This window comes from Homalodisca vitripennis, chromosome 2 (genome assembly GCF_021130785.1).
Source record: "Homalodisca vitripennis isolate AUS2020 chromosome 2, UT_GWSS_2.1, whole genome shotgun sequence".
Taxonomy (NCBI): Eukaryota; Metazoa; Arthropoda; class Insecta; order Hemiptera; family Cicadellidae; genus Homalodisca; species Homalodisca vitripennis.
In genome coordinates this window covers 18,239,595-18,256,985 of record NC_060208.1, presented here as the reverse complement: position 1 = coordinate 18,256,985, position 17,391 = coordinate 18,239,595, and the positions used below count along the sequence as shown (strand labels likewise).

The window sequence follows — 17,391 nt, the reverse complement described above, 5'->3', positions numbered from 1 at the left end:
GGTGCTGAAGTGATTTTGTTATTTTAACCTATCAAGAAATATGTATAAGGGGTATGTATATGCTTCTAGTATAAGGGCAAGAGTGTGTTATCCACATTTGCTTTTCTTTAGCTACAATAACAATGCCATACAGAATGGTGAAAGGAGTTAACCAGATCTATTATCTTATGTGCAAACATTCACAGCTTTGTACAATAAGATAATTTCTATTAACAGCTTTTTCCCAAAAATAAAAGCATTTCCATTGCAATAGATGGTTGATTTATTGATCATTGGCGCAATCTAAATTAAAAATTAAATAATAACTTTGTCTTTGCAATCTGTATTACACTACTGATCAAGCGCTTTACAATAATATATATTATTTTATAAAAAGATTTTCTGCTTCTTTGATGGACATCAGCTGGAAGTGTTAACAGCTGATAAATTACAGTTCACTTTGTATCAAGTGTCGTAGCGCCGTCTGTCGGATCCAATGTGAAACAACCCAAAATCAACAAAAATTTATAAATACAAAATAAATTAAATAGACAATTGGACCGAATTGTGAATCTAAACCATTCTCAAATCCCCTTTAACACAAACGTTTCGTCAAAATCGGCCCAGTCGTTTAGGAGTTCAGTGACATACACACGCACACAAGAAAAAAAAAAAAAATATATATATATATATATGTATATTATCATGTAATTAAATTTAATGTTTAACTTCTAAAAATGCTATTACATATTATTTAAATATTTTTCCGAGATTTTATTACTGAAAAACAATTTTGGGTTTAGTAAACAGTTATTATTTGTTTCATTAAATCATAAGTCTGTACAATTAAAATACTCTCGAAAAAAACAGCAAAAAATTAATAGAAAAACATATATTCTTTATCGCTTACGTTTGCCGTTTATGCATTAGTCATATATAATTCTAAATAAGATATTCTCTAATATAATTTAGGGGCATAAAACTTGAATTATAATCAACAAAAAATAAAATTATTATCATGATTTTGTTCCGGTTCAAACTTCGGAGAAATATTACTAAACAATTCAAATATTGAAACATTAAAGCCCCACTGTAGGCTATAAAAAACCTTCAGAAAAATATCAGGCCAAATAAATAAAAGTATATTTGTCACTTACCTAATTGTGAACGTACAAAACAAACTCATCTAAAGTTAGCCTATTGGTTTAGTTTCTAGAAAGTAGTTTAAAGCTCATTGCGTGCAAGACTTCGTTAGTTAAAACTCAATAATTATTGAGGTATAACTAACGAAAAATTATTAAAAAACCTCAATCGAGTTTTTATTTATTATTTTTTTATTTATATGAATGAACACCTTATGTATTTCCTTATGTATTTTTAAAGAGTTAAAGAAGAGATTTTAAAAATTTAGCGAAGAGTAAGCAAATTAGTGGTACAGTCTTTTAAACGTTAGTAGTTACTATAATGTAACACGTCAATAATTGATAACGTATCCTTCAGAACATGTCATTATTGTCTGACTTTCACCACATGGTACCGGTGTCATAAGCTGCGGCTCTATAATTTTACGTGTTATCTCTATATAAATTTAAAAGTTCGTTAGGACCGTTTTCTGTTTAAAATGTTTAAGATAATCAATTACAATGCCAATGGCGAAAATAGAAACACCTATGTAATGGCAAAATATATTTATATTTTCAATATTATTATTCTAAAGTGAATATTATTATTGGAAAACAGAAATAAATTTAAGTTGAAGAAGTATTTAAACTATTGACTATCAGTTTATCAATATTATTTTAGTATTATATTAATTTTATACGAAATAAAAACGGAAAAGAGAATTTTTGATTTACTACGTATTTTTTTGTTAGTTTTTTAATGTATATCTGAACAACCTTTTAATTATTCCTGAAATGCTGTTGACTTTATTAAATTCGATTTTTTAAGGCTTATAAATGGTTTTACACTTGTATTTATTGACTTAGGTTAAGCGTAAGAAAGTGCTATATAATCCTAACGTTGCCTGAAAAAATAAAAAGAATTTTAATTACATTAATTTATCTTTCTACGAAATGTAACCAAATTTGATACAGCTAACTGATGTCTTGTTGTGATTAAGCTTTTTAACTAGAAAAGAGATCAGTTTACGACATATCACTAATTTTTAGCTTTAACGATCAGCCGATGTATCGCCACTTTTAGTATATCAATGTGTCCTTTAAAATGAGTTTATTCCTAAATGTTTGCCTAACCTAAATTTTTAATAGACCGCAGGTTCGCCTATCATCCTTATATGTTCGTTTACAGCATCACAGTGTGTATCTAACATGATTATAACATTAATATAGTTGCATCTCTACATATTTCAAAGACAATAAATGTTTCGTTAAAGTAATGCTAAAACTAGTGCTGATTTCGAAGGTTAACATTCCTGGAACGTTTTATTTTTTTCAGGAGCGTGTTTAACCAACTAGAAGTGATATAATATTTTCATTCTTGAACTCAAACATGGGACTTTGGTAACATTTTAGTTTATTTACACGTTTTTTTGGAATGTTTTCCTTTTGCAACTCAACTATTCAAATATAATCTACACATGGTTAACGGTATGATGTATTTTGTAATAATCAGCATAAAAGCTTTTCCGTTTAAAATTCTTTGATATTTGATTCAATTAGTAGCAACTGTACACTTGTCCCACTGTTGTTAACAAGAATCCCATTTGCCACTTTCAACTATGGAGTAAACTCAGGACTATCAGCGTGAAGGTCTTCTATCAGTAAACTCAGGACTATCAGCGTGGTCTTCTATCAGTAAACTCAAGACTATCAGTGTGAAGGTCTTCTATCAGTAAACTCAGGACTATCAGTGTGAAGGTCTTTTATCAGTAAACTCAGGACTATCAGCGTGGCCTTCTATCAGTAAACTCAGGACTATCAGCGTGAAGGTCTATCAGTAAACTCAGTATCAGCGTGGCCTTCTATCAGTAAACTCAGTATCAGTGTGAAGGTCTATCAGTAAACTCAGGACTATCAGCGTGATCTTCTATCAGGACTATCAGTGTGAAGGTCTTCTATCAGTAAACTCAGGACTATCAGCGTTCTATCAGTAAACTCAGGACTATCAGCGTGATCAGTAAACTCAAGACTATCAGCTTCTACCAGTAAACTCAGGACAATCAGTGTCTTCTACCAGTAAACTTAGTCAGTAAACTCAGGACTATTAGCGTGAGGGTCTTCTATCAGTAAACTCAGACTATCAGCGTATCAGTAAACTCAAGACTATCAGTGTGACTTCTATCAGTAAACTCAGGACTATCAGCGTGAAGGTCTTCTACCAGTACTCAGACTATCAGCGTGAAGGTCATCAGTCAACTCAGGAATATCAGCGTGAAGGTCCTTATATCAGTAAACTCAGGACTATCAGCGTGAAGGTCTTTTATCAGTAAACTCAGGACTATCAGCGTGGCCTTCTATCAGTAAACTCAAGACTATCAGTGTGAAGGTCTTCTATCAGTAAACTCAGGACTATTAGCGTGAGTCTTCTATCAGTAAACTCAGGACTATCAGCGTGGGTCTTCTATCAGTAAACTCAGGACTATCAGCGTGAAGGTCTTCTATCAGTAAACTCAGACTATCAGTGTGAAGGTCTTCTATCAGTAAACTCAAGACTATCAGTGTGAAGGTCTTCTATCAGTAAACTCAGGACAATCAGTGTGAAGGTCTTCTATCAGTAAACTCAGGACTATCAGTGTGAAGGTCTTCTATCAGTAAACTCAGGACAATCAGCGTGAAGGTCTTCTATCAGTAAACTCAAGACTATCAGCGTGAAGGTCTTCTATCCTTGAGTTTTGTGTTCATTGCTTTATATCAGCAAGGCTTGTAAAGAAAGTTGGAATAGCTCTAATGTAGGAGCTAACTTGTAAGTCGATGATTGCACGCGCACAATATTCAATACATGACGTCCAAATCAAATTAAATCTTTTAATTGCAGTTAACAACAAACATTGCATAGCAAACGTCAATTTTCATATCTAACATTTTTTATTCATCCCACATCAAGGTCACATTCAATCTTACAAAATTCATACCACATTCATTCCATGCCAATTACGACCACTTTCGGCGCTGGAGTCAGTTTCCTCATCGCGTGGTCTCCCAGTTAGCCAGAATGCCAGAAACTCATCAACACTCTAAAAGCGTTTGACGCCAGGCAGAGTTTGATACGAGTTTTTAACACCTTGGGTGTTGAAGCATTTTTAACCGGGTTTGGCAATCTGTTTATAAAATGAACACCTGCCTGTTAAAGCATAAACCACCGTCCTGCGCATTCCCTAACGGTAGTTATCTCTGCCTCTTGTCTCATATTCATGTATGTCTCGTCCTCTGGTTAAGGCATATTTAGACAAACAATATAAGGTTGTTTCTAAGATATAGAGACATGGCAAAGTAAATAGTTGCAAATTTTTAAACGCTATCCTGCAAGACACCCTGAAGTTCAAATTAGCGATAGTGTGAATTGCTTTTTTTTTGTAATTTGAAAACCCTCATAAAACGGTTGTTTGCAAAGGCTCCCCACAAAACGATTCCATACGAAAGGTGTGGATAAATTAAGCCGTAGTACGCCGTAATCAGTACCTGACTCGGGCAATAAGTTGCCAATGATATACTCCTGATGATAATTTAGCACAAACATTTTTCATGTCAACCCTCGATCAAGGTGTATTCCATGGAACTTTGAATAATAGACTTCCTCCAATATAGTACCTGCAACCATAACAGCAGGACCTCTTTCAATGTCTGTAGAGCGCAATGAAAAGCTTAGGAAATTTGATTTTGATGAGTTTCTTTGAAGTCCATCTCTAACGTTACGTCTAATGAAATTTGGGATGATTCCAGGTGTTCGACTTCGAGCTCAGCAGCCAAGAGATGGCCGAACTGAACGCCCTGGATCAGGGCGAACATGGAAGAAAGTTCAGTTTGGTCGGATTCTTCAAGGGATACGAAAAACATCCTGAAAACCCTTACCCGCTGGATGATTAGGCATTATGTGCATGGCCCAACATTGTTTTAACTTAGTTTTAACCTTCATCTGTTTTAAATACGCGTTGTTATGTGCGAATTTTACCTTGCTTTTAAGATATGAGTTTGTTCGACGCATGAGATGAATTACATCATTAATAAATGAGGTTTTAATAACTTGTGTGTTTTATTTTAAATAATCACGAACCATTTTTTAGTACTAACTAGATTTTTGGTACTAACTTATAAGGCTTTTGGGTCTATAAGTTGAAAAAATATATCAAGCGTTATCAATACATGTTAAATTTCTACTTTAAAAATTAGCTACAATGTTGTCAACTCAGAACCACCGATTTTATGGAGGATTATAATATAACATCGAATTGTTTAACATGTTTGAGTTGTATTATATTCAAAATGTCTTTTAAAAATTGAAACTACTTGAAAATTACTTTACGAAACCCAGCGCTTTTCCAAGAATAGCTATTCTACATTAATAGAAACGGAAGAACCTGTCTATTACCATTTTTATGGACTAAATAGGGACAGAACTTTAAATTTTGAAAATTAAAACAGATACTGTTAAAATCATTTGATTTTGTATGTCAAATAATATAAAACAAAAATGGAAATGTACCACACTTTTTTTCTGAAACACAAAAGTTTACAATGCAAATCCATGTTTTTAAAAACAGATGCATGCGTGTAAATCGTTTTGAGAAATTCTGCTCCGAACTGTAAAAACCCAAACAAATAGAGAATAATATGAATATAAATATTAAAACTGTTTTGTAACTGTAATATCAAGCACAATGAATTAATGTTTCCATAATTTAAAATATGCACATAGTAGAGCAATTATTAAACTGTAAACCACGCGTTTAAAAGTTCTTGTAGTCTTATATTGTTCGCGAGCTTTTGAGTGTGAATTATATTTTTTCTTCTACGAGAATTTGTAAAAAAGCAAACTTTCAGGGTAAACATTATCTCCATAGGCTTTTGCAGACTTAAATTACCAAATTTGACTGATCTGGAATCAAGTCAACCGAGGGGGGGGTGGGGGTGGGCTACATTTTGAGGACCTCTACAGCACATTCCTTACTGCTAGTTGGATAACTAATTTATTAAATCGAGTGAGTATCTAATAAACGAGTAATCTGTAATCATTAATTAATGTGATTGTAAAGTTAGTATTCAACTAGACGTAGCCCTTTGTTTGGATATTTTCACTGAGTAGAAAGAATTAAAACGTGCACAACAAAAAAATGATATGAAATAAGGTGATGTCGGATAATTTTCTGTCATTTAGTTATTAATTACTAAGACAACAAAAGGATCTATAACAACCGACGTGTGTTTATAAAACTACAGGAATCACCATATAGATATAAGAAAGACGGATGTTAGGCATTACATTTTGGTGCAAGTACTGAAAATCTTTCCAGTATACTTACTAGCATATTTTCCACCATCATCTTATTCTATATACTTTATTTGATCAGGTGATACTACAAAGGAATGAAATAGCCTGAATAATTTCAGAAATTTTAAGACAATTCTCAACTTGGCACAAGCCCGTGGGAAAACTCAATTATAATTTACATAATGTAGGTCAAGCAACAAAATAAATTGGTTTAACAATTTAGTAGTTCTTCCAAACACCTCCTTCAGATTACACATAATATGTGTTTCTTTCATACACGCATTCGTTGGGGGCGTTTCATTTATCGTACTAAATTGTAGAACCCTGAATACATAGAGATATGAAAGGAAAAACAGACCATGTGATTCTATGGATTCCTCATTGTCTGATACAAAGTAAAACAGAAAGTAGAAAGAAGAAAATAACTTTAAGGTAATTCCTTATCTTTGAAAGCTCTGTTCCTTCAAATGTTAATGGAATATTATATTTAAAAAACAAGCGTTAGTATTTTATTTCAGCAAAAATATCCAGCAAACGTTTTAGAGTATCAAATTATGATTTAAACATAGTTATACATGATCACTTTAGGCCAACAAGGTCTGTTCTTTTGAGATTTGAAGAGTTTGCCCAGGTTACCCTTAAATAATCCTCGATCACAGATTAGTACATATTATGTAAATGAACACAATCAAGGAAAGGCTTGTAAGGTGCAAGTTTCTGCAATTTACACACAATTTTAATAATAAACAGAGTTATAATCCTATTTATACTTTTACAAGTTTATTCCTTCCAGATTAAAAATATTGCTTAATCTCAACTGCAAGAAATTCTTTTATATTTAAAATGGCTCGTAATCAAATAACATATTAAGAGCAGCATTACTATCGGGTTTTTCTTATACTGTTTCTTATCAATAAAACCTGAGTTTAGGTAATTTGTGTCTATAAAATGTGCTATTTAATTTAATTTTTGTAAAAAATATGATCCAGCCGTTTTATTATAAAGAAGGCTCTTATTAGCAAGTTTGTATAAAGTGTCTGATTTAATAATTTTGATAAGCTCTGTTCAAAAACAGAATAAATCTTTATGCTCTTTTAAATTGGCAAAATAATCAATTGTTACCTAATCTTACAGAAAAAGGCGCTGTTCCGTATTTATTAATAATAAGATCTCAATGTAATAGGAAAACTTTGTGAAAGTTGAAATTTACATTTATCTACCACTTTAAGATGCTTTTGAGCAGAATAATAATTGGTGTGTGTATGTGTGTGTGTGTGTGTGTGTGTGTGTGTGTGTGTGTGTGTGTGTGTGTGTGTGTGTGTGTGTGTGTGTCCATGCCTCTGGGAAAGTTTTATAGCTGTTAACAACACCATAAATTACTTTTCACGGTTTTTTCGATTAATTACATATTTTCCAGTTCCACCCAGGCAGCAGCACACAAGCGACGGAATGCCACACTTAAGATGCATCAGCACGTGGTGCAGTGCTATCATCAGCGCGGGTTATTGGCGCTGTAACTGCAGACGTGGGGTACGGGCAGCAGCACACAAGCGACGGAATGCCTCACTTAAGATGCATGCATCAGCACGTGGTACAGTTCTATCAGCGCGGGTTATTGGCGCTGTAACTGCAGACGTGGGGTACGGGCAGCAGCACACAAGCGACGGAATGCCTCACTTAAGATGCATCAGCACGTGGTACAGTGCTATCAGCGCGGGTTATTGGCGCTGTAACTGCAGACGTGGGGTACGGGCAGCAGCACACAAGCGACGGAATGCCTCACTTAAGATGCATCAGCACGTGGTGCAGTGCTATCAGCGCGGGTTATTGGCGCTGTAACTGCAGACGTGGGGTACGGGCAGCAGCACACAAGCGACGGAATGCCTCACTTAAGATGCATCAGCACGTGGTGCAGTGCTATCAGCGCGGGTTATGGGTGCTGTAACTGCAGTCGCGGTGTGGCTCGATTTAGTAGCTCCCGTTCAGCATCGTAAACTTCGATAGTTTTGTAAACCAGCTGATAACAATATTATACACGTATAAGGATGGGTAACTTACCCTCACGTCTATTGACATTTATGTGGTGTTGTGTTTTTATTTTTTCTTTATACCTATGTTGAAAGTCAATGTTCTTTAATCTTCGCTGGCATTTTGGAATTGGTAACGAAAAGGTAATCATATAATAAAAAGTAGAAGTATTCTCAAAATTGATGACGTGATAAGAGTAAATTGTTAAACATATAAGCTAACAAGTATTGTAGGTCTTAGGATGAAAAATTCTAACGCTAATGTTTACAGCAGCTATTATTTATTTTAATTTTAGTGAGCCAAACAGACTCGAAGCATGGAACTTTTTGCTTGCTTCAATTTTCTTTTAATAGAACAGGTCGTTTTGAGGACATTGGAAACCTTGCTATTAATTCCATTCTAGTTAAGACCTATTTACGTTTCTACATTTGAGTCTCCTTAATTAACAACTGTAAAATCTGTTAATTTGTATAATTTAATACGTAGAATTTATATACGGATCTCTGATGATAAATTTCTCTAAATGTCTCGCTCTTGTAAATAATCACATTATGAAGAATGTTACAACTAGCTCAAATGAGTAATGTTTAGGCAGAACAAAATATGTAATTTTAGTAAATTGTGTGTTAAAACTTTAATGTACAACAATACCCAAAATAAAGCAATAAACAATCAATCAAAGCAAAAACAGCAATCACATGAATCAAATTAAAGCAATCAAAAATAAATTGGAATTATCTATATGCTTTGCAAAACAAAGTTTTTAAACAAGCCAGGTATAATTTTTCTTGCGTTTATATCATTCTATTTTAATTCAAACGTATTTGTCACATATGTTTGGTCCATCGAATTGAACATTTTTACATTAAATTCTTCATTCTGATTTTGCAACTAATGTCCTACAACTGTCTCACAGAATGTCTAGCTCCTCGACATACGAAGGACATAGTCACGTTACCCTCGTGCACCAACGACAGCTCATTGTAAGTTTGCAATCGTGAAGTTAGGGGCGCATTTCCCTTCAAATCCACGGATTGTTGAGACAACTCCACTTTATTTCTAGTATCGTTCCTCACCTTTGGTCTCGTTTCTTGCTGGAGGTCAAAATCGAAGGATAGTCGAATGGGTTCCGATTGAACAAAGATGAGATCCACGGCTTCATTGTGCACAAGATATATATTTTCTTCAGGAAATTCACTGAACCTCTTACGCACTTTTGGTGCGCAAGAGCAAAATAAGTAGGAAAAAGTTCCGCAAAAGTGCTTGAACATATCGTTAAACGCCTCGTTTTACATTTGAACGGTCATTTTACGTATTATGGTTAACACAAAAAATTGTTTCGTCTGATTTTGAAATTTCCCTCTGTCTATATTTACACCAACAGCTGATCACTGTACCACACGATGCAACCAGATCCATAAGAGATATGATTTGATAATATATTATGGAAAGTACAAGATGATGATGTGTGAGATCGTCTGACGAATCACACACATGTTATTAAAACTCTTTATTTAGTTACTTTATTAACTGAGTTTTAATTTCCATTACAATTTAATCATCTCATATAATTTAAATTTTAATTACCTATTAATTTAAAACAAACACCCCAATAATATATGTTTTTAATTTTTGTGAGGCCTTTCGTACTCAATGAGAACATCTTCAGACCCACGTCATGTTCTCATTGAGTACGAAAGGCCTCAAAAAAAATAAAAAAATCTATATTATTCTAGTGTTTGTTTTTGTTTAATATCTCATTTCCAATAAGAATAGAGCTTCAAGAATGTGTTAATTACCTGTTTTATTCTAATTATAATTCATGTGGATAGGTTTTTAAGACCTTGCATTTTGGGCATTGGACTACTCTCTCGATAATATCTTTGCTGATTTCTGGTCACCTAACCGTGTCTTGACTCTCAACAACGATTTATTCTGTCCTTCATGAATGCCATCAAATATATCCTGCTTAACACTTTAAAATTACAACTCCATTGAACCAAACATTGTGCTTAAAACGCTGTATAAACTATCTGTGGTGGAAACAATAGGCCAACAATCTTAAAAGTGTTTTCTTACTAACTGAATATTTTCATTTGTAGCTTGAGCCTTTAAACGTTCTTCAAACCTCTTATCTGAAATATTTTGTTAACTACTTAAAACATATTCTGTTCAACAGTTAAAGGTGCATTCTGTGTGTAAATAGTAAATAAACGAAATATTTATTTAAATAGTAAAATAAGTAAATATTTTAGTCTTAAAAAAACAAAACGTACTGTATGTTAAAAATAAACTTGTGACTTAAATACAATTATTTACCCACATGTACAAATAGTCAGCATCTACCATTCTTGTAAATATAAAGAAGTACAACAATATGACTTAAAATAGTAGATATTTTATTGTTTGAAAGAAATGGTGTGATTTATTGTCACGCACAAGAAACATTGACAATAAATTAGCTTTATTATTAATAATATAATCTTTCATATTTTATAACATTCACTGTTGGCCAAAGAGTAAGTTGTTCTATTTATGCTTATATTACAATTCTTATATTTTGGGTTAGTCACAAACAAGAGGGAATAATAAAATAGTAAATACAAAAAGGATATATTTTGTTTTTTGTCTGTTTTAATGATATAAAGAACAACAGTACAAAGAGGACATGGTCTTAATATAAGTTAAATACATTTGAAGCAAAATTATGGCTAAATAATATTCCACTACGATTTCTGAGAATTCACAAAATTTGAAGAATTGCTTGGTTTGATTCTAGTTATTATAATTGTGACGACAATACGATCTGATAAATGTAGTCACATTGTTACACTATATAAAGAATATTATATTCTATTGAAGTCTGCAGCTCTGGCTGGCAGTAGACCAGTAGTGTAATGGCGTCTCGGTCGTTATCACACCTGACAGTGAGAGTGGAAAGGGTGAGAGCTAAGACAACACTTTTCACTGAGGTCAGTAACAAGGGCCAATCAATAGAATTCGCAAGTGCAGAGTCCAGTATCTTGCTCTCTCCCTTTCCATCTCTCGTTTATGTCTTTTATCTACATTCTCTACACTTTACTGTACTCTGCTCCTTTTTATTTAGGGAGTATTAAAAGTAACAACTTTTATACAGGGTGCAAAAAAAAGGTTGAGCTGCCTATGCATTTTCAGAGTCTACGTGTGATTCTAACCTAAAAATGAAGAATAAATATTTTCCAATTTTCACTGTGTTTAGCAGCTATATGCCATTTTGTGTTTTTTATTTAAAACAATGTTATCTTTATTGCTATCTGTACGATTGTAATAAAACCTAGTAAACGGGCCCTTGTCAAAAGGTATTATATCAGAAAAAATATTTTAAAATCAGTTTTAATATTTAAAAATGGTGGCTATTACATTTTTGTTTTATGAAATATCTAATTAACCACCATTTTGATAAATATTATATAAAACACAAAAAAGTCTTTAAATAACGTTTCCACTCCAAAAATGCTTCATTTGTCAAAATCGGATAAGAATTAACCACTTTATGGAAGATTTAGTATTAAACATGAAAACTAAATATGACATTATTACTGTAATTAAAATACAAACCCCAGAATGGCAATTGAACCTTTAACGTGTAATAAACGTAAACGTAACCAAATTAACACGTTTGTAAGATCAGTTTACATTGGTAGTATTATTGTAAATAACTATGAGAATCTACTCCATGAGGTAGAAAACACATTCTTGTGTACGAGGTCAAGAACAAGTTGTAACATAATAACTTTGTGAACGAGAATCTACTCGATGAGTTATGGGAACAAGGTTTATAGTGGACACAACTGATGGAACTACTCCAGATTACAGACCGTTCCTAGTTTCCATGTTTATACATATTCTTGTCTACGAGGTCATGAACAAGTTGTAACATAATAACTTTGTGTATGAGAATCTACTCGATGAGTTATGGGAAGAAGGTTTATAGTGGACACAACTGATGTTACTACTCCAGATAACAGACCGCTCGCTCCTAGTTTCCATGTTTATACATATTCTTGTTTACGAGGTCTAGAATAAGTTGTTAACATAATAACTTTGTGTATGAGAATCTACTCAATGAGTTATGGGAACAACGTTTTATAGTGGACACAACTGATGGAACTACTCCAGATTACAGACCGTTCCTAGTTTCCATGTTTATACATATTCTTGTTTACGAGGTCATGAACAAGTTGTAACATAATAACTTTGTGTATGAGAATCTACTCGATGAGTTATGGGAACAAGGTTTATAGTGGACACAACTGATGGAACTACTCCAGATTACAGACCGTTCCTAGTTTCCATGTTTATACATATTCTTGTTTACGAGGTCATGAACAAGTTGTAACATAATAACTTTGTGTATGAGAATCTACTCGATGAGTTATGGGAACAAGGTTTATAGTGGACACAACTGATGGAACTACTCCAGATTACAGACTGCTCCTAGTTTCCATGTTTATACATATTCTTGTTTACGAGGTCATGAACAAGTTGTAACATAATAACTTTGTGTACGAGAATCTACTCGATGAGTTGTGGGAACAAGGTTTATAGTGGACACAACTGATGGAACTACTCCAGATAACAGACCGCTCCTAGTTTCCATGTTTATACATATTCTTGTCTACGAGGTCATGAACAAGTTGTAACATAATAACTTTGTGTACGAGAATCTACTCGATGAGTTGTGGGAACAAGGTTTATTTATAGTGGACACAACTGATGGAACTACTCCAGATTACAGACCGCTCCTAGTTTCCATGTTTATACATATTCTTGTCTACGAGGTCATGAACAAGTTGTAACATAATAACTTTGTGTATGAGAATCTACTCGATGAGTTATGGGAAGAAGGTTTATAGTGGACACAACTGATGGAACTACTCCAGATAACAGACCGCTCCTAGTTTCCATGTTTATACATATTCTTGTTTACGAGGTCATGAACAAGTTGTAACATAATAACTTTGTGTATGAGAATCTACTCAATGAGTTATGGGAACAAGGTTTATAGTGGACACAACTGATGGAACTACTCCAGATTACAGACCGCTCCTAGTTTCCATGTTTATACATATTCTTGTTTACGAGGTCATGAACAAGTTGTATCATAATAACTTTGTGTATGAGAATCTACTCAATGAGTTATGGGAACAAGGTTTATAGTGGACACAACTGATGGAACTACTCCAGTTTACAGACCGTTCCTAGTTTCCATGTTTATACATATTCTTGTCTACGAGGTCATGAACAAGTTGTGACATAATAACTTTGTGTATAAAAATCTACTCGATGAGTTATGGGAACAAGTTTTATAGTGGACACAACTGTGAAACTACTCCAGATTACAGACTGCTCCTAGTATCCATGTTTATACATATTCTTGTTTACGAGGTCATGAACAAGTTGTGACATAATAACTTTGTGTATGAAAAATCTACTCGATGAGTTATGGGAACAAGTTTTATAGTGGACACAACTGTGAAACTACTCCAGATTACAGACTGCTCCTAGTATCCATGTTTATACATATTCTTGTTTACGAGGTCAAGAACAAATTGTAACATAATAACTTTGTTTATGAGAATCTACTCGATGAGTTATGGGAACAGGTTTATAGTGGACACAACTGATGGAACTACTCCAGATTACAGACCGTTCCTAGTTTCCATGTTTATACATATTCTTGTTTACGAGGTCATGAACAAGTTGTAACATAATAACTTTGTGTATGAGAATCTACTCGATGAGTTATGGGAAGAAGGTTTATAGTGGACACAACTGATGGAACTACTCCAGATTACAGACTGCTCCTAGTTTCCATGTTTATACATATTCTTGTTTACGAGGTCATGAACAAGTTGTAACATAATAACTTTTGTGTACGAGAATCTATTCGATGAGTTGTGGGAACAAGGTTTATTTATAGTGGACACAACTGATGGAACTACTTCAGATTACAGACAGCTCCTAGTATCCATGTTTATACATATTCTTGTTTACGAGGTCATGAACAAGTTGTAACATAATAACTTTACGCTGAACCAGGATAAACAAACCAGTGCTTACTCCAGCTATCATATATTAATAAAACCTAGTTCGCTTAGCTTTTAATGTATAGCGTGGCTAGAGCACATTTAACAGTTGATGTCGTACAGCAGTTATTAATATATTACAGCGCAGAGCAACTTTTTCTTCAGCGTTCTAATTTCTGCCCCAGTTTCAAATGTGGCGATCTTTTGTCTTCTTTACGATTTAATTCATTGTATATTTTCAAATGGTTTATTTTTACAATGCATTATATAATAAACACTTCAGCGTTTAAATCTTAATAATTGGAAATGAATAGTTCACAAATTTGGTTCCCAAACTACAGTGATTAATATCAGTCATCCGATTATCAAGTTTTGTCAAATATAAATCCTGGAGAAAGAAATAAATACAAACTTTGTTTTAGTTGGTTAAAATATATTTCCTGCAAATAATCGAAAGTATTTTTCAGCATCATAAGAGTACCTATGTTGACAGGTAAATCGCCCTGCGATAGAGATATATTACAAAGAAATACTACCGTCCAGTTTAGAGTATCATTAGTATATTATTTGATTTTCTGTGAAAGGAAATAAATATTAAACAGTGAATTATTTCTCTCTCTAACCCAAGTATACCTATATAAAACGATCGAGTAATATATAATTCTTTACATTCTAAAACACCCTTTTTGACTAATGTTCTGTGGAGAGGCAGTGAAGGCAGAAGCTTGGCGAAAAATAAGTTCCTATAAGAATTTTTTCGAAAACTACCAATTTAAGAGAATTTACGAGAAGGGTACCTACCTCTCCCCCCTGAGAATTAGGTGAAACCCAAAATAAAAGGCCCTTAGACACCCACAAGTTTTAAAGCAACTGAAAGTACGCACAGAAGCAACGCAGGGGCAGAGACGTAGCTAAGAAGGGGACCAAGTGGCCTAACCACCTCATGACAGGGACGTAGCAAGGAGGGGGGCCAAGAGTTCGGAGCACCTCGTGACCCAGACATAGCCAAGGAGAGGGCCAACTGGTCTGAGCACCTCATGACCCAGGCATAGCCAAGGAGGGACCAACTGGTGAGCACCTCATGGCAGGGACGTAGCCAAGGAGGGACCAGCTGGTGAGCACCTCATGGCAGGGACGTAGCCAAGGAGAGGGCCAACTGGTCTGAGCACCTCATGACCCCAGACATAGCCAAGGAGGGACCAACTGGTGAGCACCTCATGGCAGGGACGTAGCCATAGCCAAGGAGGGACCAGCTGGTGAGCACCTCATGGCAGGGACGTAGCCAAGGAAAGGGCCAACTGGTCTGAGCACCTCATGACCGAGACATAGCCAAGGAGGGACCAACTGGTGAGCACCTCATGACAGGGACGTAGCCAAGGAGAGGGCCAACTGGTCTGAGCACCTCATGACCCAGACATAGCCAAGGAGAGGGCCAACTGGTGAGCACCTCATGACAGGGACGTAGCCAAGGAGAGGGCCAACTGGTCTGAGCACCTCATGACCCAGACATAGCCAAGGAGGGACCAACTGGTGAGCACCTCATGGCAGGGGACGTAGCCAAGGAGGGACCAGCTGGTGAGCACCTCATGGCAAGGACGTAGCCAAGGAGGGGGCCAAGTGGTCTGAGCATCTCATGACAGGGACGTAGCCAAGGAGAGGGCCAACTGGTCTGAGCACCTCATGATCCAGACATAGCCAAGGAGGGACCAACTGGTGAGCACCTCATGGCAGGGACGTAGCCAAGGCCAAGTGGTCTGAGGTCTGAGCACCTCATGACAGGGACTTAGGCAAGGAGAGGGCCAACTGGTCTGATCACCTCATGACCGAGACATAGCCAAGGAGGGACCCACTGGTGAGCACCTCATGAATACAGTCTAGTAGTCTACACTTTGCATTGTATTTTTTCTTACAAAAGAAATCGGTTGTCAGCCACACTATTTTCCGTTGAATTCAAAATAGCAAGGTATTAAAAGGGTGTAAAATATTAAATGATATTTTATATTATACTTAAATCCGACCTACAGACACAGAAATAATAGTCATTTCATCGTTGGACAACTAGATAAAAGCACTGAAAATCACTACTTTTAAAGGTTTTTTATGGTTAGCTATCAGTGATTTATTATTTCTTTGCATGTGTGACGGTTGGTATTAAGTGTGTCAAACGTAGGAACTAATATATGTACAAAATATATCATGTCATATTTTTAACCCTTTTCTTACCATTACATTCCGACCTCCACCGAACCGAGCGTGATTTACGACCGATTTCTTTATTCTGAGACATTTCTCTTTGGATTTCAAAAACGATCACTTTCTGCGCTTTTACTGTGCGTATTGGTTTTCAGCACCTAGACTATTCCGTCCTGCGATGATATTCCGATGATTTAGTTTAATGATTATGACAACGTATCACGAAGTGAAAAGTAGGCCTATACTCTAACTGCCCAGTCTGGTTCCGGGGTCGAGTTAAATCAGATGACAAAGGCTCAGCCTGCAGGCCTCAATATGTTGTCTGACTTCCAAAACATTTACCTACATTCCACAGACACGGTGGGTGTTGGCGTAACGGCGGCGCGGCTCGTAAACACGGCCGTAAATATCCGAGAATATACGAGTGTTGTCGGAAACACCCGATGTTCACATAACCTAGACATAACATAGACGATTCTCTGCTCCACAGTCGGTTGTTCCTAGCTGCGTGGGCGGACCTTTGTTTTTGGGCCGGAGAGATTTGTTTAATTATCGCAACCTTACAATTTGGGTCCTTTGATCTTAAACGAGACCATTGGTGTTGTTTCATGACAAATAAAAAGAAAATTTATGTAGACCTAAAATAGTAATTACCTAATATATTTCTAGATAGAAA

General features: G+C 35.2%; 1 protein-coding gene across 1 annotated transcript in view; it reads left to right on the top strand.

Annotated features, from left to right (window-relative positions):
- Nucleotides 1-5,180, top strand: part of LOC124353622 (dihydrodiol dehydrogenase 3-like) — a 39,918-nt gene extending 34,738 nt beyond the window's left edge. Inside the window, exon 8 of the mRNA XM_046803546.1 lies at nt 4,881-5,180. Coding sequence (XP_046659502.1) covers nt 4,881-5,024 — 144 coding nt within the window. The 3' untranslated portion in view covers nt 5,025-5,180. The remainder of the gene's footprint in view (nt 1-4,880) is intronic.
- The last annotated feature ends 12,211 nt before the right edge of the window (nt 5,181-17,391 follow it).